Consider the following 26127-nt stretch of genomic DNA (forward strand, 5'->3'; position numbering starts at 1 on the left):
TTAATAAATGAAATAAAGAAACGATAAATGAATGGAAATGAATGTGGTTGAAAAAAACAACTTGCCGCAGGTGGGGAACGAGCTAAAGTAAAGAAGTGCACTCAGAACGAAGACGGGTCAGCGCATCCAGAGGGTGGATTCTCTCAGGGTGCTCGGACTGGTCCTCAATGCAAAGGGCAGCAACGCGCAAACGATCGCGCGCCTGAGCGCACAGACGGAGAACATGCTCAGACTCGTTTCGCGAGTGACGAGCAGGAAGGGGGGCATCAGCGAAGCCAACCTCATAAGGATCTACCACGCCTTCCTCATGAGCCATATCAACTACGTGGCTTCTGCGCTAAGCTGGTCGCGGTCGGAGGAGAACAAGATCGACGCACTCATGAGGAAGAGCATTAAACGAGTCCTCGGCATCCCCGTGACGACCAGCACGGAGAAGTTGATGCAACTCGGGGTCCACAACACCCTGAGCGAAGTGGTCGAAGCACAGAAAACGGCACAGATCGTTCGCCTCTCTACCACCAAGGCCGGCCGCCAAATACTCGAGATGGCTGGTCTGGCAGCCATGGCCGAGGAGTCGTGCGCCGTCCCGCTATGCCAGGGTGAAAGGGACGCCTTTCGAGTCTCCCCCTTCCAGAGGAACGTTCATCCACAACACAACGGGGCCCGGCGCGCAGCCAGAGCCCGAGCATTCATCAAGACTGCCCTGCAGAAACCAGAGCTCGCGTCCTTTGTCGACGCGGCGCGGTATCCCGGATCAAACTCGTACGTGGCCACGCTGGTTGACCCCCAGGGCAAGATCCTGAATGCGGCATCTATCCAACGCTCAACGGCGTCCGTCGCAGAGCAAGTCGCAGTGGCCCTGGCTCTGTGCGAACCCGGGCACACGCAGATCTTCACGGACTCAAGTCGGCGGCGATGGCCTTTCTCGCCGGCTCGGTCTCGGCCGAGGCTGCGGCGGTGCTGACGACCCGCAAGACAGGCACGGCCCGTCACGTCATCACTTATCACTTGGTTCCCGGCTCACATGGGCTGGAACGTCTCCCCCGGCTCGAGGCAACCCCAATGAGCTGGCCCACGACCAGGCGCGAGGTCTCGTCAACCGCGCCGGTCCGAGGGGCCCGGCTTCGCAGGGGATCGACCGAACCACGGACCAGCTGCTTACTTTCCACGAGATCACTGCACACTACCAGCTGGGACGCAGGCAGTTTCCGGCTCCTCACCCGAAGCTAGGCAGACCCCAGGTCTCGGTGCTGAGAATGCTGCAGACGGGCTCCTTTCCGTCTCGCTCAAGGCTGAGCCACTGCACTCCGGGTGTGTATCTCCGCTGCCCAGACTGCGGCGAGGAACGGTCCACCTTGAACCACAGGCTGTGGCAATGTTCTGCGTTGCGCCACTCGCCTTCAACAGGCAAGAAGGCTGGGATGAAGCCATCAAAAGCGATGACCTTCAAGTCCACCTTCGGGGTGTCCAAAGGGCCTGCGACAGGGCTGAAGATCACGGTCTTCCGCCCCCGTCACGGGTGCGGCCAACGACTACGACAACGTAGTCCCTTGGGACCAATTAAAGTTTCTTGTCTGTCTGTCTGTTACTCAGGTGACGGTAGTCAATGCAGAAGCGGCAAGAAATGTACTTTTCCTTTACCAACACAACCAGGGATACCCAAGGACTACTTTGAGGTTCAGTAATGTCCTTGTCCGTCATCTTGTCGGCATCTATCTGTACGATGGCCCGCTCCGCTGCGGAGACGCGATAAGGTCGCCTATGAATGGGGCTGGCATCACCGGTGTTGATGTAATGGATGACTACAGATGTCTGTCAAAGAGGGCAGTAGTCCAAATCAAAAATGCCTGTATAAGAAAAGAGAAGGCAATGAAGAGTTTCCGTTTCCTCAGAAGGAATTAAGATCAAGAACAACCATTTTACGAATGTAAGCACGCGAAGCTGGCGAAAGAGAGGTCGACAAGGGCCCGCTGGTGCTGGGGATGGCTGCTTCAGGGATCAAGTAAGAAATCTAGAATTCTTATAGAGGCGCGGTATGCGTCAGGGCAATGCTGTGGGGAAGCACGCGCGTTGAAAGTCTGAAATCGGATATGGGCAGGCAAGTACAACTCTCGATGATTCGGGTTATGGTGATCAAGAGCGCAATACTTGCGCTCCCGATCACCACGTCAGTGAGCGTGGATACGACATACTCGTCATCAGAAACGGGGGGACAAGGGGTCAGGAGGACATTCGTGGCGGTAGGTGGAGACAAACGGCTGAACTCGGCTGAACATAAGCGGTCTGGTGTACTAGTAGTCCCGTCGGTGGAAAACAGCAGATCCAACTGTACAATGCCGGAGGAGCAGTCAATTTGGGCGGAGGGTTTGGAAAGAATTAGTCAAGGTCCTGAATGAGGCCATGCGGGCACTGTTCGAAGGTATTAAATAAAACTATAGTGTAGCGGCCACGAATAGTCACACGAGCTGTGTAAGTACCGATGACAGCTGAAGTGCTGCCGTCGGCGACCCGTACTGTACAGGGTACGGCGGGTGTCAGAACTTTCCTGGGCCTTCAGCGAAGAGCGGCACTCATTCGTCACAGCAGCGCTCCTACGTCGACGGATATGTGACGGGAACACCATCTACTTCAATCAATGTTCAATAGGCTTCCACGTGTAGGCAGGGACAAAACTGGATTTGTAGGCAGGTCGTAGTTGTAGTGTCACCTGCGGTCATGAGCTGCGGAAGCCGGTGCGCCTAGATTCCCGAAATGTAGCGACCGGTTGTAGATGGGGACGAAGAGCGACGGAGGAGAGGCGAACGGGACCAACGACCTTGCGAAGACAGAAAGCGGCTAGACATCGGCGGAGCGCTGTCGACATTATTGCTGATTTCCGAGTCGGCGTGTAAGGCGAGAAAGTACGGGGTTGACGGGAAAAGAAAGTACGGAAAAATTCGGCAGTTGACGGTAGTAGCTCCGGAATGATCACCGAGGCGGCGAGGCATTATAGTTACTTTGGTAAAATGCTTTTCTTTTTTTCGCGCGTCCCTTGTCCGTGCAAGCTTTCGCCCGTGTTCTAACTGCGCCTCGGTAAGGTCAAATCAAAACGCACCAAGCATGTCAACGCGCTCGCTTGCCCGCCAGGAGTTCATAACTCCAAAGACTGCTCAGCGGCGTTCAATAGGACATTAACGATTTTTATTTTATACACCCATGATGTGACGCCACCTCTTCCCCATTGGCTGCACTGTCACGTGCCCAGTGACGCACAGACTAGTCAACCAGAATCAGGGAGCCGTGGTGGCGTAGGATAATTAAGAAAAAAAAAGAAAGAAAGCCGTTGTGGCGCCCGGGAAGCGTGCTCGTCGCGACCCCGGGAGGCCCGGGTTCGATTCCTACCTTGACAGAAATATAGTACATCTTCTTTTCGAAGTCATTAATTTACTTTGTTTACAGGAACCTGCCTGAAAAATATGACATCAATCCGAGCATTTCTTGGCATGTTTTTTTATTCTTTGCGCCGTCGCCCATTTTTGGTACCATGATTCGGCCACGCCGCCGACTACGACTGATTTTCGCGTAATGGGGCATGTAATGCTTTTGCATTAATAAAGAATTTGGAGAAACCCTTTCTTTTTGTGTTGTGTATGCAGATGTCCCGACTGCCAATTCGGCTCATTTAGAAGGGGTACATTTGCTTTCTTGAATGCATCGGTTTTGCCTTTTCTCTAGACGGGAGTCGCTTCCAGGTCCGTTTATTTTGCTTTTACTTTTTGGCACGAAACTGTTTCTGCAGCATGCATACACTCTATATAATAAAAAATAAAATCATCACTTTAATTTGGCTCTGGCCCGAAGCAAGTTTCTGGCATGAAATATAGCTGCGTGTGCACTTCCTCAATGCAGTGCAAGCAGAGTCAAGATTTGGAACATTCCATGTCTATCCCATTGCTTTAGATAGATTTGTTTTTGCTGCGCACAAGGCTTAAAACGTAGCTGTTTTGTACATTGTAATACCTTGTAGTAAAGATGCATTATCACTAGTAACTTGCTTACTCTAGTGGACTGTCACGAAACATTCAGCTTTGACCATTCATGTGCTATCGGTGTAGTCTGTCATTTATTGTGCGTATATGGCGCGCATATATTTAAGTGTGCGCCCATTCACTCATTGACACATTGGCGATAGAGTGGACGTAAGTTTTTCTGTCAGTTGGGGTAGATGTGTGTTGATATTGTGCGCAAAACTTTCTATGACAGGACATGGGGCTATTCCCTTTGTCACTATCTAACGAGTGGTACTGACTCCTGCCGACGTTCCATGGCTGAGGCACTTCCTTTGAAGATTAGCTATACAATGCTGGCAGATGAGCAAATTTCTGTATCCTTGAGGAAAGCCGTACATCCCGAGGTGCCGGCAACACGTATGGACAGTTGCAGCAGCGGTCCACCAACTTGGTTACACAGATTCCATGCCTTAGTAGGCCAGTCACCATTTTTGCGACCAACTGCTGCACACTGCTTCAATCCACATAATTCAATCCAGCATGATTGATGCACAGTGCATTAGCCAAAACTCAGTTGCCTTTCCAACAACTGATCCCACAGAAGCAGGGTGGACGGCAGTGGTTTCGTATTCGTGCACTGTCGCTGAGGCAACGTGCCATCTCGATTCTCTAGAACAAACTGCGCTGCGAAAAGGGACAATATAAGGCTGTCACTTCAATGAATTCTTCGAGGCCATGCGAAATTTCTTCATGTGAAACTGTTATTAAAGGTTATATATATATATATATATTAAAACTTTCTGCCTATGTCAAAGGGCAGGCCCATAATTTATTATCATCATCATTGATGCTCAAGCGAGGTACCCTGCTGTTTACACCCCTCACAACACATTTCAGAAGTGACAATACGGTTTGTCACTACGTTGTGAATTGAATTAATGTAGACATTCACCCTGAGATGGTTCCGCCAGATGTTTTACTTCATGCATTGCAAATAGCAAAATTATATCTAGTGCACCCTCAACGTCGTGAATATGTTGCACTTTTCTTACAGCGGGCTAAGTCATGTATCTTGGAGGTCTTCACCACCTAAATGACTTCGTGTTGCCGATTTGCAAGCGCAAGCAGGAAGCGATTTATATCACATTAAACCGAGAAATAAACATTGACACTCACTGTACGTACCTGTATTAGTATTATTATGTATTATTATATAACTAGAAAACACTCTTTATGTGGTTCTAAAATGGTATATTAGGGTGTTTCGCACTCATGGGCACGATGATAGCTAGTGCACCTAAACAAATTGCCAGGTATCGATGTTTATCCTACAAGTTGCAGTCGATGGCTGTCTTGTCAACATACATGCTCTCCCGTGGCTCGCTAGATAAGAAAAAGTTTCAGCGTGTCCAGTATTCAGGTAAACACAAGTGGACTGGGCATTTTGCCGGATGAGTGGAGGCGCAGACGTGAATGGCCTACACGGTGCAGCCACTTGGTGGCGCAGAGCTCGATCAGACAAAGAATTAATATTGCGGTAACCAAGTGTATTCCACTTCGCTGCTATAGTTCCCAAAGAATGCTCATCGCATTAGAAAAAGATTCAAAGTGTAAATGTACGTAACAGCAACAGCTCGCATGCTATGTTACGTACAGCGACACTTGCTTGTGCTTCACGCAGCGCCTGTTCCAGAAAAAAATTCACAACGAAATGTGAACAATTCGCTTTGAAGAGCCATGACCATTTTGCCCTCCCAATTCCTATTAAATCTTTGATTCCATGAGGCAAGGCTTCATCTACAACCTTGCTGCTAATTTATTATAGGCTGACCAACCCTGGCTCACGCAGCCACTACTTCAATTTACTTAGGGAAATGGTGACCATCGTGTTCCCATATCAATTTGAAAGTGAAGTGCTTGACGCATTTGGCAATGATCCATATGACTCTCGTCTTATCTATTGCATCCCACTGTCAATCTCATTGATAAAGCAGTGTGGCATCATCAAAATCAATTTCGAAATGGAAAATTAACCAGGTCATTGCAAAGTACAGCCATGGCTTGATACTGGCTAAGGTGCCTTCCTTTTCAATGTCACTTAATGTGATTATAATATCATTATCATCAATTATCAAGGATTTACATTAGTGACAGCAAAGTAAAATGCAGCTGCAAGATCACTAAAACAGCTAGTGGCTTAACAAAGCTCCCACGTACGGTTGACAAAAGAAAAGCAATTGTGGAAAAATGTGCTTTATTCTTGATTAACAAAAACAACTGGCACATAGAAGATGTATACAATAAATTACACAATTGTTTAAATCCAGGTGCAACCATGACATGCGGTGTTGCACTCGAACAAGGAAATTGAGACAGGATTTCTTAAGCCTTGCACTTTCCCGCTACAGGGGATGCGTTGCTTCTGAAGACTTGAGAATCACTTGTGCTCGCTGTGTATGACTAGGCATGAACAGCTTGGCATCATACAACACGTACATGGCATACTGTACAGGCAGACAACACTTGAAGTTTCTACACAAACTGTCATTTTGGTCCAGTCTGGCCGAACATTTAGCCAGCATATGCCATGGTTTGCCGAATTTTGTGAAATGTCGTTTGTGACAGAAGGGGGGGGGGGAGGAGCAGAAGCATAAATTTTGCTCAAAGCGCAGCGTTTGCAAAAATTGTGCGGGACACCACACATCGGTCGAAGCCCCTGCTGGGCAATGTGGCAGGGTTATCGTGGCAAATATCCAACATTCCTAAGCACCACAAGGCGAGGACAGAAGGCCTCTCTTCCTAGCCAGCATTTCTTTGGAGTGCTGATTATGTACCACGAAGTCCAGCACATTACACAGAGCCAACGCTGGTTGTACACTGGAACTGTAAGCTTTGACATGGCTATACTTAGAACAAAAGCCAAAGCCGGTCTGGCCTGTCCCTAACCGAGCCAGATGTTGATCCGCTGCTTGACTGCCACGGCAGCAGTTAGGGCAACACATCGCATGTTCGACCAACTGTACCAAAAGCACACACAAACCCAGGAGTTGACAGGCATGCATGACGGTGCCAGACACACACAGGTTGCACAAATACTTGAATTAAGTTTGCTCATACTGTACAAAACTGCACCACAAGACTCCACATTTGCCGACAGTTATGCCTGATATACAGTACTTCATCAAAATAATGTTTATGGTATTATCATTCAGTTTTTCATACACTTATTCTCTTTATGGTCAAGAAAAAGTAAAAGGAACAGTTCTTTCTTCTAAGTAGGCCTGCAAACTAATTTCCAAGTGGTGACAAGCTATCTACAGGGCTACAATAAGACAAAAACATGGAAACCAATATTCACAAGAAAGAATATATATATATATTATATATATTGCTATGTATATACACAAGTAACACGCTTTCACTAGCCTCTCAATCATCTGCCAAAGCTGTTTTTACAGGCTTCACAAGGTTGGTGAGGAAGTTCTCCCATGTCTGAAAATGCTCATTTGTCCAGCTCCAATATAAACATGTAGCAATTGAGTGCCAAAAAGAAATCTACAAAAACTGACTCTCCACAATGACGTCAATGACGTCAGCTAGCATTACCATCAAAGTGCTTGGCAGTGGAACAAGGAACTATACGCGACAGGAACCTCCATCCATCGCATCTGGCTCTGTATTTAACATAAAAAATATTTTAAGCTACAGTGCTGCATACACCAACAACAGCCACGGAAAAGAAATGGCGAAAGCGGACAATCCTAAAGCAAAGCATTGAAGGAGGTCTGTTGAACATCTTGAATAGTGCGAGATTAAATTTTCACCGGATGCTTAACTCTGTCCTCAGCATTCAGCACATACTCCAAGGACATCATCGACATCATTAAGAGAAAGCGAACCACTAAATTCTCACAACACACGAACATTCAACCAGGCGCTACACCTATAACAAGTACACGTTCCACATAGAACCCTACTCTACTGTCAATGTTTGCAACATGTAAGCCACTAGCAGCAGCAAGAGGGGACCACAAAGGAAACGCACAATGCTAAAGAAATCAGTCAGAGGCTGTGACTGTGATGGTCTTGCCCTTGGGGTCGTCGAAACGGTCGTTTGTGCGGATATCGTAGATGAAGAAGACACCCGTGCCCAAGATGATGAGGTAGAGGAGCACGACCAGCAGGCCCATCCAGATGACTGTAGTGAAGAAGCCCGCACAGTCGTAGCTCTCTGAGAACTGACCTGTGTTGTTCTGGACGAGCTGGACCTGAAAAATCGGCGATGCATACACGGTTTCCCATCAGAATTTGCAAGTGGGATTTGAAGGAAAGTTGCAGAGGTTTCAAAGATTGAAAACAATTTTCCGTTCCATCTCTTTGGTAGGGATCTGCTTTCGACACTACGATAACATCCACCTTTGCATCCCACCGCTCCATAATGTGACCAAGAAGTGAGCCTGCAGCCTTATGCTCAGCAGAATGCCACGGTCACAAGCCAGCAGGAGGCCCCTGCATAAATTACTTCAGGAGTTACTTTATGAAGTGTCTCTTTAGCTCCTCCTTCCCATACATCCTGCCAAAACATGGTTTGATCATGCAAATTAGCATGCTTAACATCCTCAAACTGCACAATGGTATTGAGGGACACCACACAGGATAGCACTGGATCAATCAATTTTCCCCAGATTGGTTTTTGAAGTGCACCCAAAGCACAATACTACGCAAGCATTTTTTGCAATCCATCCGCATTAAAAAACTGCTGCCGTGGCCTGGAATCAAAACAATGACCTTGTGCTGCGCAGCAGAATACTGTAGCCAGCTGTAGCCTGCTGAGTTACTGTGGCTACAGTTTAAACGAGATGAAAGAGGGTTAACCTAGGGACCAGATTTTTATTAGTAATATCATAAGAACCCAACAAACACCGACGCCAAGGACAACATAGGGGAAATTACTTGTGCTTAGTAAATGAAAATAAAGAAACGATAAATTAGTGGATATGAAAGTGGATGAAAAAACAACTTGCCACAGGTGGGGAACGATCCCACAACCTTCGCATTTCACTTGCGATAATCTACCAATTGAACTACCTCAGCCCCGTTTCCGCATCCACTTTCTTGGGTGAAGGTTGTGGGATCGTTCCCCACCCGTGGCAAGTTGTTTTTTCATCCACTTTCATATCCACTAATTTATCGTTTCTTTATTTACATTTACTAAGCACAAGTAATTTCCCCTATGTTGTCCTTGGCGTCGGTGTTTGTTGGCTTCTTATGATGTGGCTACAGTTTGCAAGTCATTGCAAACGCCTAGCCTGCTCTTCAGAATCAACAGCAGGAGTCCCATGGCCAAGGTGGCTTACTTGGAAGGTGTCGAGCTGCAAGTGCAATTGGGGCAGCTTGGTGGAGTTGTACTGCCGAAACTGGGAGAGGGAGCAGGAGAAGGAGAAGCCCCGAGGCCACCACAGGTCCTTGACACGCATCTGCAGGTCCTGGTAGTTCTTCAGGGTGGCATTCATCTCGGTCAGGGCAAAGCCACCGCGCTCGTCCGACTTGAACACCATCCTGTGGAAGTGTTTTGATGACATCATCCAGTTGAGAGAGCTCCAATCAGACAGCATGCGTATTGGAGTTTACGAACACAGGAGTAGCGTTGATGTAGGCACCAACAGCAGCAGATTTAATGGTGACACTTTGTGGTGGTGTGTTCAAACACATAGTAGAAACATCCTTGTATAGCATGTGTTCTGGCTGCAGGAAAATGAGAGCTGGCAGTTGTTCAAAAATATTATGATGGTGCCGATGAGGCCTTAATGTCAGTGGCCTAAGCAGGGCGTAGTCAAACCCTGTCACACCGAATAGGGATGTAAAGTCAAACCTCATTCTAATGAAGTTAGCGTCGGCCATGAAAATACCTTCGTTATGTACGACACTTGTTGTAGCATACACACAGATGTCGGTGGAAAGAAATAGCGATCAGGTCTGCGTGTTACAAACACAAGCAGGGTGCCTCTGACGAGCCAGCAAAAGGTCTCCTGCAAATTTTGTTCCCATTGGCACCTAGCCCTGCTGATACGAGGCATGGGAACAGCAATAAATTACATACACACACACTGAACTGCCTTGATGATGCAATTGGGTCACCAGTGTGATAGTGCATAGGATTGGAACATTCACCATTGGGATAGTTTGGGTTTTGTTGGTATGCCATTACTAAGGAAAAATTTGTTTAGCGCATGTACAGGGGGAGGAAGAAAATACACAATATAGAGCGCTAACTTTCAACAAGATTTTATTTCTGGAAACAGCAATTTATACAATTCAGCAACAACACATGACATGCATGGTGGTATTACTTTCCAAGAAATTCAGCCTCTTTATCTCTGAAATACACAAAAGGTGTGCTCACGCAATCTGACTGAAGTCTTAAAATCACATGAGCTTCAACAATTTTGTGTGTGCTCTTGTCGTGGTCACTGCTTACAATAGTACATGCATTAAACGACGGCTAACCACAGCTTTTATAATGATGCATCAATCAGCCATCATGTGCGTTTTCAACATTATTTACATGTCTTCTGAGACAGTCATTGATGCAGCAACCTGTCTGACCTATCCACGGCTTCCCACACGATAGTGGTACCTTATGCATGACATCACAGATACGGCCAACAAACCGCAAAGAAATGTCGGGCGTAAGGAAGTAAATTTAAAATTTGCTTAGTCATCAAAGGTGTATTCTCCTGTGTCATATCAATTGTAGTGAAGCAAATTGTATTTGCATGTGCCTCAATCTATATACTTGGGGAGCAAGAATGTCAAATACAGTCCCGAAGCAATTTTTTGGACGTACGCAATTCCCAAGGCACCACCACCTAACCCTAGCACCAGTGTACAATGGCAATAACCAAAATTTCAGGTGCCACACAGTGTTTTGGGTACGAACCGGGTGTGCGTAGATGCAAACATGATGGCCTTGAAAAAAGTTACCACCACTTCAAATGGCACGAAACCGCAACTTTGATTGCAGACGCCAAACAAGATGGCACTGGTTAGGCGTAGCGGCCTAAGTGTGCTGCTGGTGCAGAGGCTGGTGACAAGCCGCTACAAAAACCCTCACCACCAGTACGTTTGTACTTGTAGACCTCATCGGTGATCAAGCCCAAGATCAGACATGCAGGCTAGACTGATGATTGTAGCAATGGAGTGCAGATCCATGTGCAACATCCACCCCCCCCCCCATGTTGGAATGATCTATCAGCAGCATACACGTTTTGGCCAGAGCTTTGGCTGCATTACAGAGCCAATGACAAGCCAATGTGCCAATCCCATGCGATAATGTCAGTCGCATGGTTGCAGATTCACAGCAAAGCTGAGCACGTGCATGTAATATTTATTGTACCCCTGCCTCATATCAGAATGGCAAGATGCCAACAGGTAATCAAAATCCTCAAGAGATCCTTTGCTGGCCCATCAGAGGCACCCGACTTGCATTTCTTTTGGAGAAACATGAGCAAGCATTATTTTTTTGCTATTAACATCTGAATGCACGCTCTAAATGGATATAATAAAGGTATTTTCATGTCTTACGACACTTCATTATAACGAAATTCAACTGTATTTTACTTATGAGAACTAAAGTACTGAAGCAACACCTGCACTATGAGAGATGCCGAGTCGCACCAGTGGGCTCAGGATTAAATTTTACCACCTAGGTTTCCTAAACCCTATGAGGGGAGTGGAGGGCAGGCTGTTGTGTTACTCTTATTTAAACGCGGCCATGGCTATCAGCGTGGATGAGTGCATATGCAGCCCACACGCCTTGTTTTAGAGAATCTGCCACAGGTGCAAAGACTGGGCAAGCTGAGACGGCACGACAACGTGCGCAGCCTCCCAGCGCGTTTAGTGCCGAAGGCTGTACAACCTTGAGTTTCGAAAGCACGCTGAAGCGAGAAACAGATGAAGCATTTGCTCCCAATCGCTAGCACTTTTCACGATATCGTCGTCCAACTGCGGGTGCACTATCAGCTGCGAGAGGGAAGTGGAGATATACCACCTTCATACCACCAATGTGAAGATATCGCCGACGTGGCATGAAACTATCTTTTGTCGCCAACTCTAAACCATTTTCTCTTCTTTCTCTTATTCAAGCTTGCTTTTTTCCGATCGCCCTATAATCAGAAGATATTGCAGCCCCTAATGTGCAAGAAAAATCTATCGGTTACTCTAATTACATACATGAAAGATCGAACTTGAATATAGTGAAACTTTAATATAACTAAGCAAATTGCCCATTTTATCGACTTCATTATATTGAGGTTTAACTGCACTGCTGTTTTGCTGTAGCCACATGACATCTGCTCTGCAGGAAATAATTTCAGCTATGTTTCGTAATGTTTCTATAACAGCTATTTAAATAACAAATCATTGCATAAACCTCATAAATACAATAATAAACCAAATATAACTTACAAGAGACTGAAGTCTTTAACAGGTCCAGAATCTGGGAACTTCAATGTGATGCTGAAAAAAAAAAAGCCAACAACACATGAAGTGGTTAATGCGGTTGCTCACATCTCTACCTGTTCTTCAAGTGACCCCAACACAGTCCCACATTTACAGCCAAGACGTGCAGAACTGGCTTCAATTAGCCGAAAGCTAAATAAAAGGCAACCTTAACATTTTTGTCATACCACGCTGTTGTTCACTTGAAGAAGTGGTTGATGGATAACTTTACTTGTGTCTGAAAAATGGGCAGGCACCGTGCGATAATGCAGACAAAAGAACACATGGAAAGGAAGAAAGCTTGGCTCGAAGCACACCCCTAGGACTATTTCAGCAGCAGAACAGCGGCGCCAAAGATCTACCAAAGTTGGCTTGCATGTTTGTTTCAGAGCAGACTCACACCATCATTGCTAAGCTCTTGTGTAATGAGCTTGCAGTATATTTGCACATCCTGAACCCCTAAAGGGATTACGGCCACCTCAGTTCGTTGTGAGCAATTGGCAAATTTTTCTCTTGTGAGAATGAGCACCTTTGGCGGTAGACATCCATATTCATCGCCTTTACTTTAAATTAGATTTTCCTCCACTATTGGCAGACATTTCAATGTTAGAACCATGTCACTAATCCTTTGGGTGCCAAGCGTTCTTCAAAGTGGAACAAATTCAAATTCGAAGTAACCATTAGCAGACTTTAAATTCACATGCTATTTATAAACAATAAGCTACTGAATCTTTTCCAAAATTTTGTAATCTAAGAATTCAAATAAAGAATAATAATTTTGCTAATTAATCACATATTTAGGATTATTAGTCTTTCTCAGGCAACATGACCTTTTTGTGGCCGGTATTGTCCCTTGAAGACACTGCGTAATCATCTACTGTAAGTTTTTTGAACCGGAGTTCATAACAACTTGAATTTCTGCACTACTCGAAAAATACACCAGTTCACCGTGTTGGAAAATGAGAGACACACGCAACACCGACATTCAATACGCTTTGTTGCACCATAACTCGTATAAAAAGAAAATCGAACGTAACATTTTAGTTTAGCTAAGTTCCAAGTAGATGCTGCCACCAGTGTACAGTAGTTTCACGTTCACAAACTATCTTGAGCACGGCCAAGGTTGAGCATCAGTGACTAGACGAGCATACTTGGGAACAGCACTTAAGGGTTAAAGCATATGTCATAAGATGAATCCTTATGGGAGTCCTTCTAGGGAAAAAAGAATGGACTCTTAAGAGGTTAAAATTTCTTTTTAAATACGCACTTGGCGTGCTGGTTGTCCGAGCTGCATTGGGGCACAGGTGGGGGGCTCAGCGTGTCGTTGTAGGTGACCGTGGTGAATGTCGCTGCCTTGGGATCTTCGGTGAAGGACACGGTGACCGTGCGGCCGTACATGAGCAAGCAGCCACTGCGCACCATGATCACGCCCGCCGTCTCGTTTGACGAGGGTGCAGCCTCAGGCATCGCCAGCAGATGCCGCCGGGACCGCGACAAGTGAGCAGCCTCCACCATTGGCTGTCCAAGGTTGAGGGAGAATGTAAAAACTGCCAGTTACAGATTGTGGGGACATCTTTGTTCTCAAGCATTATCGTGCGACGTCAGCATACCCGAGAGATTACGCAACGCATGGCTTAATTTGCGAACCACAAGAGAATTCCTCTCAATCAATTCTATTCCTTTCTCATTGTCTGCCGGTGACAGCTGGCCAATGTTGGTGACATGAGTGGAGTGCAGCTAGGACCACTCACAAAGAGTGTAAGGCATTGGAAAAAAAGTCCTCACAATGTACTGGCCAAGAATGTGACCTAAGTGTTGGGTGGATTGAATGTTGGTGGTCACCACACTGCTCGCCTCCTTCAATAAACTTGGGGTCAACAGTAGGCTACGTCAGCCACTCTCAAGTCATCCTCAAATGAAAATTTTTTTTTACAGATGTGTTGGAGTGCCACTATCACTCGCTGTGTTAACATAGGCATTTTCCAGCTATGAATATGTGAACAGTGCAAAGGACAATTCGTAAGCATGAAAATTGCTTCACAAAGGCCATTTCCATGTCTCAAACACATGTTAGCCATTTCAGGCACCGTGTCCACATTTGTGCACACAACTTGTTTCTACCTATTCTGCCAAATGGTAGCCAATAAAAAGCAGCAAACATTGAGCATCAGGTATGTTCAATGTGCCTTCATGTAGTCAATTCCAAATGACTTTTTCTTTTCCCGTGTAGCAGCATGCCACCAAAGTGACAGCACTCGCTGCAGCATAATGCATTCGCTCAATGCGACACTAAATTTATCCGTGTGACTAGCATGTAACTTTGGCTCAAAAGTACATTCCGTAGTATATTTCTAGCAAATGCGCATCCTCTGCATACTCGCTGGCTGCAATGTTGCGATTTCAATAATGCACCTAACACTGTTAATTAACAGGATCTTGTGAACTTTAGTTAATTACTCTAATATTTCAACATATCAGGTAGAACCTAATTTGCGCCATTGTAAAAACACTCTCTTAATGTTTGCTGTGCTAGGATCGTAGCTTTTTCTATTTTTTCATTCTTTTTTTTTGTGTGTGAAACGGACTACCGGGGGTTCATATATTTTTTCTGATGCAGATCTGAAGCCTCCAGAATGATTTTTCGTTTTTTAAAAAGCAATATTCTTAGGTAAAATTAAAGCAAGAAAAAGTTCTGCATGCAGTATGAACAGAATCCCGGTGATATGAACATGGCTGATGTGAATTTCAAGATGATACAAATTCTTTTAAAGCCTGGGCCCAAGTCCATCAGCTTACAACGTGCTAAATTTTTTAACATTGCGAAGTGCTTTCTGCGCTGTGGCGAATGACATCCAACAATCGAGTCACTGCGCGATCCCTGGCAGAGCCGGCACGTGCCAGACATGGGCTGTTGTCAAGCCAGCAGAGCGCCAGCACCCGTTGCATACCTGTTGCCAGGGTGACTAACATCACTCCACATTGACCTTACTACACCTAGCAGCCCCCCCCCCCCCCCCCCCAAAATATTGCTTGGTGCAGTATCATGCAACTTGCACTTTGCAACTTTATCAGGAGCCCGCAATCACTCGTGACCAGTCTTGATGCATTAGCAAGAAGGGAGGCATTCGCTTCCATGGGTAGCCTTACCGCTGTATTCCACGCCTTTTGTAGTCTTGGGCCCCCGATGATAATTCGAAACAATTGTACCTTTGGACCCGTTAGACCGCACGATACGAAGCAGTTTTGCCGCCGCAAATAAAAGTAAACAGATCCCCTTATATTGCATAAATGATGTCCTTATCACCATTAGGCAGCAAGCAGGACACAGCAACGAAAGGAACTTGAGATAACCATCAAATTCTGCCCACGGAACATGCAAAGTGCGCAGCTCACTGCTGCCAGAATGTGCACGAAACAACCGTGCCAGTGATTCAATTTTGCATCGAGCAATCTGATCTTTTAGGCGCTCCCTGGGCACCACGTTACTGCAGTAACAACTCGTGAGGCTAGTTTTTTTTTTTTTGTGCTCGCTTTTGAAGCTTTTGTTTCTGCATGGAGAATTACATCGCTACGGCTATCTGAATCGTCGATCTCTTGTGCTTACGGTGATACCAAGACGGTGGCACTGAGTCAATGGAAACCTGCGCTCGAGCCCGATTTTCTTTTCTATATTGAAGACGACACACCAAAAAGTGCAATCTCAAATTCTGCAGCATTTCTTCAAAATATTTCGCTATGTGATAGAGGAAGGTATTAGTATTGTGGATAAAATTAATTAAAAAATGAGAAATCTTGAGCTAGTCGGCAGGTGGGTGCTATGAATTTTGAGCGAAACAAATTTTTTCGCTGTCCTATAAGATTAACATAATCAAGATTCTACCATGGTTTATTCTTCACTACAGTATATGGCGACATTGCAATAGGTTCCTAATACAGTAAGATTCATACAACTTATTTCTGTCCTTGAAGTAGCTTTTAACAACAAGCACTTGCAGCCCACCGAAAGTTCTGGCAGCAGCAATTAAAAACAAAATTTTTTTTTTTTGAGCTCTTGTGAAGTAGCCACACCTAGAGAGTGATGCAAAGTGGTGCTTTGCTCTGAAGACCTGTTCTTTCAAGTATGCAGCCCCCGCTATCCATGTACGGCAGCAACCGTCAAATGGTTTATTATCTGTAAAAATATTTCCCTGAAATACCTGGCAAAATTACTGTTTGGGGCTCAAAATGAAAGACGACACTCAGAACGACTAAAATAGGAGGGCAGTTAGCCGCTTGCATGATGCACAGCAAGTGCTTCGCTGCCGGTGCTTACCGATGCCAAATCTCTCCCGGTGTAGAGGCCAAACAACTTCTTGCCTCCTGAGGAGAGGGCTTGCATGGTGGCCTCCATGATCGTGTCTGCAAGCGGAGTCCAGGGTGGTCAATCAAACGACATTGATTGATTAGTAAGAATTAACCAAGGAATGCCACAGAGGAATGCCATGGTGGAGCTCTCAGGATTAAAAGGATGCTAAACAGGAACATTAAGTAAAAAATTATGTACCTGCCTACACCAGCAAAACTCTCTCTCTTAGCATGAAACGAAGCTTGGCATGCGAGAAAAGGACACAAAAATCAGTGGCAAAGCTTATGGACCAGCTTTGCATGATGGCAAGAATATATGGGTCTAGTTAATTGTTTCTCGATGCAGAAGCACTACAGTGCATTCTAAGGCAACCACGGACTCAACTAGCGAGTTTTAACCCTGTCTCTGGAGTCAAATTGGCCATGACATTACATTGATGTAATGGCACCAAGCTTATGGCCCAGAATTCAATATAGGGACATCTGGCCTTCTTTTTCCCCTTGTAATCAAGATTTTTTCATCAAATGAATGAAAGCAGTTTTTAAGAAGTTAGCCTAGACTGTTAAAACAAACAGATGCATGCTTTTCTTTTAATATAGTAGAAAAAGAATTTTTTGCTTACCGCTGCTCTGTTCTTACAGAAAATTTGTAGAAAGATTGCACTTTATGATATCGATTGTTGAATGTACCACTTGGCACAGTTACTTGCCTGGTTGTTAAAAAAAATATGCAAAGTTATTTTTACCTATGGGGAACCTTGCTGCTGCGAAGATGGCACTAGCATAAACTTGCATTGCTGCCTGTCGGCAGCTGCGTAAGGTAACCATTCTGGGAGGGTTGCTGCATATTCTAGAGCAACGGGTAACACACAGCAACCCTCCTTATCGAGAGCACATGCGATCATGAACACAAATTTCTCCGCAATACTTGCCTGCCCATGTCACATGAAAATAGACTCGGTTTCCTCTTTCTGGCACCAGCAAATCCCTTCACAGGTCGTCGTACATGACATGCACTGCTATCACCGCCAGCGCTATTGCAACAATCATCTTCACCTATCTATCTTTCACCGAACATGTCGTGCAGTGCCGTTAGAAGCCTGCATGTAATTTAAGCCTGCTAAGTATGCATTTAATAGGCGATAGCCGAAACGGGTCGCCGTTCCCTGCTGCAGGCGGTGCCAAGTAAGCATCATGTCTCATTCTGGCGTCGCTCCCCAGCTACATTTCGTTTTGGTTTCCTGTAACCATCTTAAAGCAATGTACAATAGGGAAATGACAAAGCGCATCTCGGACTGCTTGAGCCCCACTAGCTTGATGCATGTCAGTGTCTCTTGTTGCAACGATTCTCTCTGAGTGGGCGCGTCAAAACTTCTTGCCAAAGTGCCCCGCTCAAAGAAGCTCCCGACTAAGGTCGAGTTCGAGGAGCACAAACGTAAGCTTCCCTAAGCCACAAAAATGACTACGTGCATCTCGGGCCGTGCGGGCCCCACAAGCTCGGCGCGGGCCGGTGTCTCGTGCAACAGTTCATGTAACGCTTCGTACTTCATATTATGTAGTTGTCAGCTACAGTCCAGTTTGTCAAATATTTTAGTGACTTCAGGTTGTACATTTTCTAGATAAAAACATATTTTCTTGCATTTTTTTTCCTGATAAGTAAGAACAAACTTCTACTGTAAACATGAAACAATCATGCTCAGTTATCAACATCCTAACTTTTTTTTATGTTGTGACTAAGCTCTGTTGGCCAGAACTTTTACAAAAGTTTGCTGCAGGTTGTCAGTGTGTTGGACCAACAGCTCTGCAAGAAAATCCCATCAGTTTCCAATGAATGCTAGTGACTTTCCTTGGTTTTACAGTGATTTTCCCAGGATTGCAAACCACTTCTGCTGGACTATGAATTAATCCTTTTAAACGACATACAGCATAACGAGAAAAAGATTAAGACTAAATGGGCAGGAGTTAGTCTGTGTCTGCCCCCTCGCACTGTAGGTATTATATTTACACTATTATAATCTAAACCTTCTTTTTTCCCAAGAATATAGGTCTAGAAACTCATCGCACGTTACCATCAGACAGCAAATCGAAAACAGCATTTACAGTACTGCAGCAGTCACAGCAAGTGTCGTCGCCATTGTCATTACAAGATGGCAAGAGAAGTTCTCTCATAGGTTGGTGATGACAATGCACCGCTTTTGTTACAAAAGTTCATTCGAAAGATAAGCTAGTTTACATGCTACAGAAGTAACAGACCTGCGTTACAAATTTTTGGCATTCTGGAGACTTGGATGTATCCCGGTATGAACTGGTGAAGTTGTTATTCGAGGCATCGGCCACTATCCCATAGGTGATAGTTACGTAGTTGTTCAAGAAATGCCTGATATATTAAACGCAATGAATCGCATAGAGAAAGACACGTTGTGGCTCAAAGACAGCATTAAAGAGCTGTCTGGCAGCAATGGCAACGAACACTAGCTATAAATATCTTTGCATTCTATGAAGGTAACGTTTTCAAGCTTCTTGTCAAATCAGAAATTCCACACTTCAGGAGTGCATTAGATTCGGGGGCCCGTTATTTTCTAGCTTTGAACTCATGTAAGAATAAGGTGCGCGTTAGTTGCAAGTTAAAATCGGGCAAATATGGCACGTACAAGTTTCCTGCCACCAACAAGGCCGCTTAGTGTGTTATCCTCGGAAACCGTTCACAATGAAAAACATAATCATCTTAATTGCACCAAAGTTCGATATTGAAGGTGGAAGCAGTGTACGCACCAGCCTGCTGGAGCGCTGATGACCGGCTCTCGACGCCCACAGTGCGAGGCAAGTCTACCAGCAGCACTTGGCTGCCATCGTGCAGACCGTCCAGCGCAGACTGCACTGCGCCAACATCAGGAATGTTGAGGTGCGTCACCCTGAGGCCACCGTGCGACGTCAGCGCATCAACGGGGTTCTCCACCGCTGGCAACACGAGCACATGCTCCTTGCCGAAGGCATCCTGCAAGCACGGAGTCGATCACCGCGATTTGTCCAAAATGGTGCACTGTACGCTATGAATAGAACTTTCACTTAAAATTGGAGAATGCTAAAAACGGTGCCTTAAAGACTGACTGTCTGTCTTCAACATGCTGAAGAATTCAGCATATTGAAGCAATTTAAAAGCAGAACAAAGATTGATTTACAATAAATAACTTTGCAATCTTGAAGAATAAGTAATGTTTCCCTGTGCTTTCCAGTGTCCTTTGATCATACAATAAAATAATCTACTTGCTGTTTCTTAGCTGTCGAAAAGCGTTCTTATTTTTGGCTTGAGCAAACCTCTGGCTTGTAACGTTTGTGAATTTGTGGCGCTTATTCTCACAGAAATTGGCAGCCAAGTTCTTTTCCGTGTATTTCTGCGTCTAAACCGGTAGTCTGAATAGGAACATAGTTTCTAAACTGCCAATGAACAACAAGTATTGGTGGCAAAATCCAGAGTAAAGGTAAACAGATCATAGTGATGAGACCTAAACTGCCATGATCTAGTATATATGTATACTCATTTGGGGTGCAGACATGCATGCTCATAGGTAATTTAATTTGAGCAGAAAATCCTGACAGTCGATAGGCCAGCTGCACAAGGCAAAGTGAGAAGGCATCGTTACTCTGGAGGCCCATTCTTCAACACCAAGACAGACGTCAAAGCATATCCTCGATTATCGCAACTTGGTAGATCTTCTTTACATGCATAAGGACTGTCCATTCTTGGCTATAACACACCACTAGTATATTCACTTGCTCACAGCAACTTGAATTCTGGATGAAAGACTACAGACCAATCATTAGCCTTTTATCTACCAGCCCATTTTCCAGAGAGTTATACAAAAATAACTAGCTGTACAATGTGTGCAATTCTTGCTTTGGATAAGGTAGTAAATAGACAAAAAAATTGTTAAGAACCAACCTCGCTAGCTATTCAAGAATGCGTATATGCTTTGGGAGGTTGTTATTTGTGGCACTAAGTTGCATTACGCATGCGTTACGGGTGGCGCTCCCCTTACCACCGTTCCCTTACCCGCAAGCAGGAGCCAACCTCAAGGACAAATTTAAAACCCTGTGCACCGTCCTACAAGCTACACAGTGTTTCAAATGAAAGTGCCTATGTCTTCATTCAGAGGTGCAGTACAGCCTCAAAGCACTAACTGTCACTAGGGAAGATTGCAAGAACACTCCCCTCACCAGCATGTGGTACCACATGGTACCAGCGTTAGCGCTGTGGTACCACCGTGCAGTTTTTACCCCAGCATTAGACTGCACCATGTTCAGGATCGGCCCACATAAATAGTTACAGTTACTAGAAATTGCAGTTAATTCTCAAAGAATGCTAAGTGCCTTAAAAGGTGTTATGATGCCGAGTAATACTTTTCACTCTATGTTCTAATGGGCAGTTCCATAATTTCACAGCAACGATCACATGTCAAATCTTGAGATCTTTCATAAGCTGGTGCTGAAGATAGGCTACCCAGCTAATGGCACAGCAATAAAATGGTACCACACAGCTGGATGTATTGTTGACGAATTCGCCGTCAGACTTTCAGATGCAAATAAACTGCACACGCATCCATTGAAGTTCGTGTCTTCTTGAGAATCATAAAAATTGATAGGAATCTTGCATTAAAGGGACAACACAAAACAGAAACAAGCAGCCTAGACTGATAGAATATTCCTCCAAACTATGTTTTCATTAATTTCACAGTAAGAGATTGATTACTAGAGGAGAAAATAAAGGCAGAAGTTTTCAGTTCTTGGGTTTCACGTTGAAATCCAGGCGTCGATTCGTCAGCGCGACGGCACAGATTTCAAGTTCCCCAAACTTGCTAAGTTCATTCTTTGGCTCTTTTAGAATACGATGCAGACCACCTTTACTAATAAAAATTTAACCAGGCCAGACAAGAGGCTGTGAAAATCCCCAACACCACTGTGAGCTGTTGCAGGAACTTCAAGGTGGCGGCCCTGCCAGCCTCTTGTTCCTGCATCTTTTCGCTTATCGAACCTCCTGCCATGATAAGAGTGCCATTGTTAGCATTATGGAATTGTAATGCACTCATACAACTTATTTTTGCTTTGTATCTCTTTAAGCAATAAGGAGGTGCGGGCCTGATTGCAGAAAATCTCTAGTGCAAACTCTGAATGCCAAGCGTGTGGAGTCAAGACCACACGTTTGTAGCATGCCAAGCTAAATTCCTGCAGTTTTTAGACACTTCTTCACCAAATGAAACTTCCTGCGATACACATGATTCGATGTAAACCAGTAAGAAAAACTTGGAATGACAGGATTTCACCACAACAACAACATGCAGCTAACAGCAGCAAAGCCAGCATTTATCACTTGGTATCTGCATCTGCATCTTGCAGATTACTGACGAACAAGCTTACCTTTAAGTACTTGTAGCTTCTGTCATCACTTGATGCCCTGGACAGGTCTTCCGCACTAAGCTGGATAAGAGAACCAAGAAAAATGGTACCAAGTGTTGATCAAGAAGTACTTACAAACATAGCACGACACCCCGAATCCTCAATTGTCCCCGAAATATTTGTCCACTCATTTTTGCCTGAAAAACATAAATTTCATAACATACCCAGAGATCACCACCCCGCAAAAGCTTGGTGGAACAGCATCGTAAATCAAACTATGCATGAAACTGTGCAATGGTCATCAGCACGCTATGTGCCTGACCATGTTCTTTGCAAAAGCATACACCTACTAGTGACAAGCATAAATGAGCCACTGCTAAGTGTCCACAAAGCATATCAATTATTGGTCACCCTCAGTAGTTCAAGTGCAGCGTATCAATATTTCCGACATCGACACCCAAGCCATTGCACAACCACCTTTTTTTCAGAATATACATGATACCTGTGGGAAGGTGGGTGGTGATTTGGTACATTAAATTAGAGCCAACCAGGCTCACCACCTACATTGAAAAATCCTTGCAATAAAATGAACGCTTCTGCTGATTATGTTATGCAGACCGGAATCTGTTACTCTTGCACTCCCGCTTAGAGCAAGCGTGCCTAATCTCGAACACAGCCGCTAGCTGTCTGTGCAGCCTGTACTAGGCTGCAAATTTCATGATGGGACGGCAGACGACAAAGCCATGATGCATAAACACTGGGCTTCTTCGATTTTCCACTTCTGGCTACCCGCGGGCTGCCAGAGCCAGCCGGAGCGTCTTCGTTTTTCTCGGGTTGCTCCGCCCACCGCGCTACGCACTTCCGCCGGGCGTTCGTTTTGCTCGCGCTGGACGGTTCTGGCTACCCGCGGGCTGCCAGAACCTGCCAGGAGGATTTTGGTCTGGCTGCTCTCTGGAAGTTCTCTGGCTAGCAGACGACTAAAAGAGGCGATGGGCGCTCGCCGCCATCTTTACGGGGACTTCACGGATTTCAATGCGGGCGCTTGAGGACTTAAATTTATCTCGCTCAGCCAACTGTATACGGTCATCTCCGGATTTCCTTACTTCTAGCGTTATCTTTTTAGGTGCTAACGCTCCGTTCCGCATCGTGAAGCGGTGTGATACGAGCCTTGGTGAACCGTTTGAAGCTTTTGTGTGTGTGTGTCCCCTGATTGCTTCTTCGCGGCGGTGAACAGCGCGCCGCGCTCTCAGGCGTGCATGTTATATGCATCGTGTTCCACGCAAGTTGTAGACGCTCATTCACACATTGCGGTACATCTTGGTTTCGTCTTTCTCTGGTGGCGTTCCTTTTCACATAATTCGCGTATGTATATCTCTCCTTTCTCTGCAGTTAGCGAAGGCTTTGCAGTTAGCCCGTGTTCGCTCCGTCTCTCTGTCGTATGCTTAGGTGGCAGCTCGAAACCGATATGTGTTCGAACTGCAGGCCGTTAATCTAAGAATACACTGATTGCACTCAGTACATTTAGACACACGTACATTGGCTTATTGCTCTCATGATTGCGACCAATATTGTTTCTAGTGTGAAACGTTTCGCTGGTCACAGGCGACGTGCATTTTCACGCGCCAGCCGCGTCCAGCTCCTTAAATGAGAAGCACCATCAGCCACAACGAACTTTCTGAAATCGAAGCCTAAGCAGGTCGGCGCGAAATTTTATGCATATGAGACGTACCCGATAACCTGCTTTCTCATCTCTTGTGATGATACAGCGCCAACTCATCAATGTCGCCGGTGGGCGACGTGATCGCTGCGAACAGGGATCTTACAGCTATCGCTTTCGAGTGTACAATCACGATTTCGCGTCTTGTCATCCGCCGCGTCGGAGGCCATCTGTTGCGCTGCGCAAGGCGAGGTTGGCCCAGTACGCGTCCTGCGACGAGTCGCGCGAAATCGCGCGAAAGCGATCGTATTCCTGAATGCAACTATACATTTTCAAGGTGGCAACGCATAAATGGGCCGACTACGCCGAGCGCGCGTCGGCCTCGACGGGCGCTGCCATGCTGGTAGCATGTTTACATTTGGCCAGCTGTACCGGCGTTCGATTTTGCAAACTTCGGGCAGGTTCGGGTTGTCTTGGGATCCCAGCCCACGTGACTTCCTGTCAGAACCGGAACTAGCTGGCTGCCGTCTGGCTACCAGCGGGCTGCCAGAACTGCGAAAATCGAAGAGGCCCACTGGTGGCATGCATGCCATAAGAACTGGCCGAATGTTACCACAGTTGTCTCGTTCTCTATGCCGCTTCCCAGAGGCCCCATCAAAATTTTTCTGCCCTCTAAAAGTGCTTCAAATTCTGGTATATAAAGAATGCAGGTGCCATTTAAAAAAAAAAGATAGATGTGAGTGACATCCAGGCAAAAATGTGTTACAAAACATACAAGAATGTATGCGTTAAAAAAAAGAACTTGCAATTTCCGGGTATGAAAGTTAATACTGCCCATAATGCAACCAAACTGTGCTCGTGCGCAGGGGACCACAAAATGTTCCAGCCTGCTTGCATGCCTGCTTTATCCTCAAATTTATGAACAGCCACTCAATTGATCTAACAATCAGTCTAACGTCTGATCTGGATACACAATATAGGAGAGTATTACACTATCCTATGCACCTGCAAAATTATTCTGCGAGTGAAAATAAGCGGTAGACTAACGAAGTGATAAGGAAAGCAATTAACATCGAATAGTGTTATCTTAAAGCATTGCTAACCAGAATGAGCATTATGACAGGAAAAGTGCTAAACGGTCAAATTTTCTTGCCACACGTGCGTATAAAGCGGGATGCTCGTTAATTAAAGGTGGTCATTGTCAGAAAGCTACCCGCTTCGCCTTTAAGGCCAGTACAAGATTCAGAAGTCTACGAAAACAATCAAGGTCCGGCGAAACCAAGTTGGGGAAATGTAATCGTTAAGTACATCCACTGAAAGCAATGAAAAATAACAGGAAAAAGAAGAGAGAGAAAGCAAGAACGCACAACTCACCTTGTCTTGGACAAAAGCCACGACCACAGCATTTTCTTGAGCGACAAGATTGGCCACGGAATTTCCGAAGGCAGATGGTTCAACCTTGTCGAACGAACCCACTTGCGGGATTTTTTTCAAGCCACTGAAACACGAGAGTTCACCAATGTGCACTTGATATAAGAACTAACATAAAAAACGGACAATTGCGCAAAACATGAAATGTATGAAGATTTTAAGAGGTGTAAGATAACGCAGCTGCTCTAGGCGAACATTATTTCATTGCTACGTGTACCGGCACCTAAATGCAAGCTTGATGCACAGCAAAAAAATTAACACCCGGCGTGTAGGTCTCGTTGCTGGAGGAGCTTAGTGAATTTGTGCTAAACTGTTTCGTATCAGTTTTAGCGGTGTGACAAGCCTGCTGAGCTGCAACACACTTTTTTTCTAGCATTGAGGCGCCAGTATGCGAACACATACGCTTCGAAGGAGGCACCTCATCTCACGAGGCATGTTCAAAAATATCAAACCATCGTAACTAGACAGACTCTACTGATAAAATCGATTTTTACAGCTCTAGAGAGTGAGATCGCCGTTGCGACCATCGATTCATGTGACCAACAGATTGCGGCACACCCCCGCTCGGAACATAGTTAGTACGGCGCGCGCATGCTAATCGGAAAGAAAACCAAACGAGCTTGCCTTTCAGAACCCCAAATATAGGCGGGAACTTCAACATTTGCGCTAAGCACAGAAGAATAAACAGTAAACGCTAATAAAACTACGACAGCGAGCCGCCGGTACAAGCAAGCCACCGCCATGTTTGCGTGATCATATGACGGCAGCAGCGGTAACTCTGGACATATGACAGCTCATTTCCTTGATGCCGTGGTG

The 26127-nt window shown here is 45.5% G+C and overlaps 1 protein-coding gene across 1 annotated transcript; it reads right to left on the reverse strand.

Moving 5' to 3' along the window:
* Positions 1-6226: 6226 nt before the first annotated feature.
* Positions 6227-26105, reverse strand: VhaAC45 (Vacuolar H[+] ATPase AC45 accessory subunit). Its single transcript, XM_065429058.2, has 9 exons — positions 25936-26105; positions 25255-25378; positions 22245-22304; positions 19605-19827; positions 16801-16886; positions 13756-14006; positions 12456-12506; positions 9347-9548; positions 6227-8257 (listed from the first exon to the last, which is right to left on the reverse strand). Exons 1-9 carry the CDS (start codon positions 26052-26054, stop codon positions 8048-8050), a joined length of 1326 nt encoding a protein of 441 aa, XP_065285130.1. The 5' UTR covers positions 26055-26105; the 3' UTR covers positions 6227-8047.
* Between the last annotated feature and the right edge of the window lie 22 nt (positions 26106-26127).

Source organism: Dermacentor albipictus, chromosome 5, assembly GCF_038994185.2.
Source record: "Dermacentor albipictus isolate Rhodes 1998 colony chromosome 5, USDA_Dalb.pri_finalv2, whole genome shotgun sequence".
Lineage (NCBI taxonomy): Eukaryota > Metazoa > Arthropoda > Arachnida > Ixodida > Ixodidae > Dermacentor > Dermacentor albipictus.

Bases quoted from the DNA above. Each gene is read 5' to 3' on its own strand.
- VhaAC45 (XM_065429058.2), bottom strand. From the start codon at position 26,054: ATGGCGGTGGCTTGCTTGTACCGGCGGCTCGCTGTCGTAGTTTTATTA. The intron at 19,828-22,244 runs GTAAGCTTGTTC...CCGTGCTTGCAG, and splicing joins GAAGCTACAAGTACTTAAAG to GATGCCTTCGGCAAGGAGCA. The intron at 8,258-9,346 runs GTAAGCCACCTT...CCGATTTTTCAG, and splicing joins TGCAGCTCGACACCTTCCAA to GTCCAGCTCGTCCAGAACAA.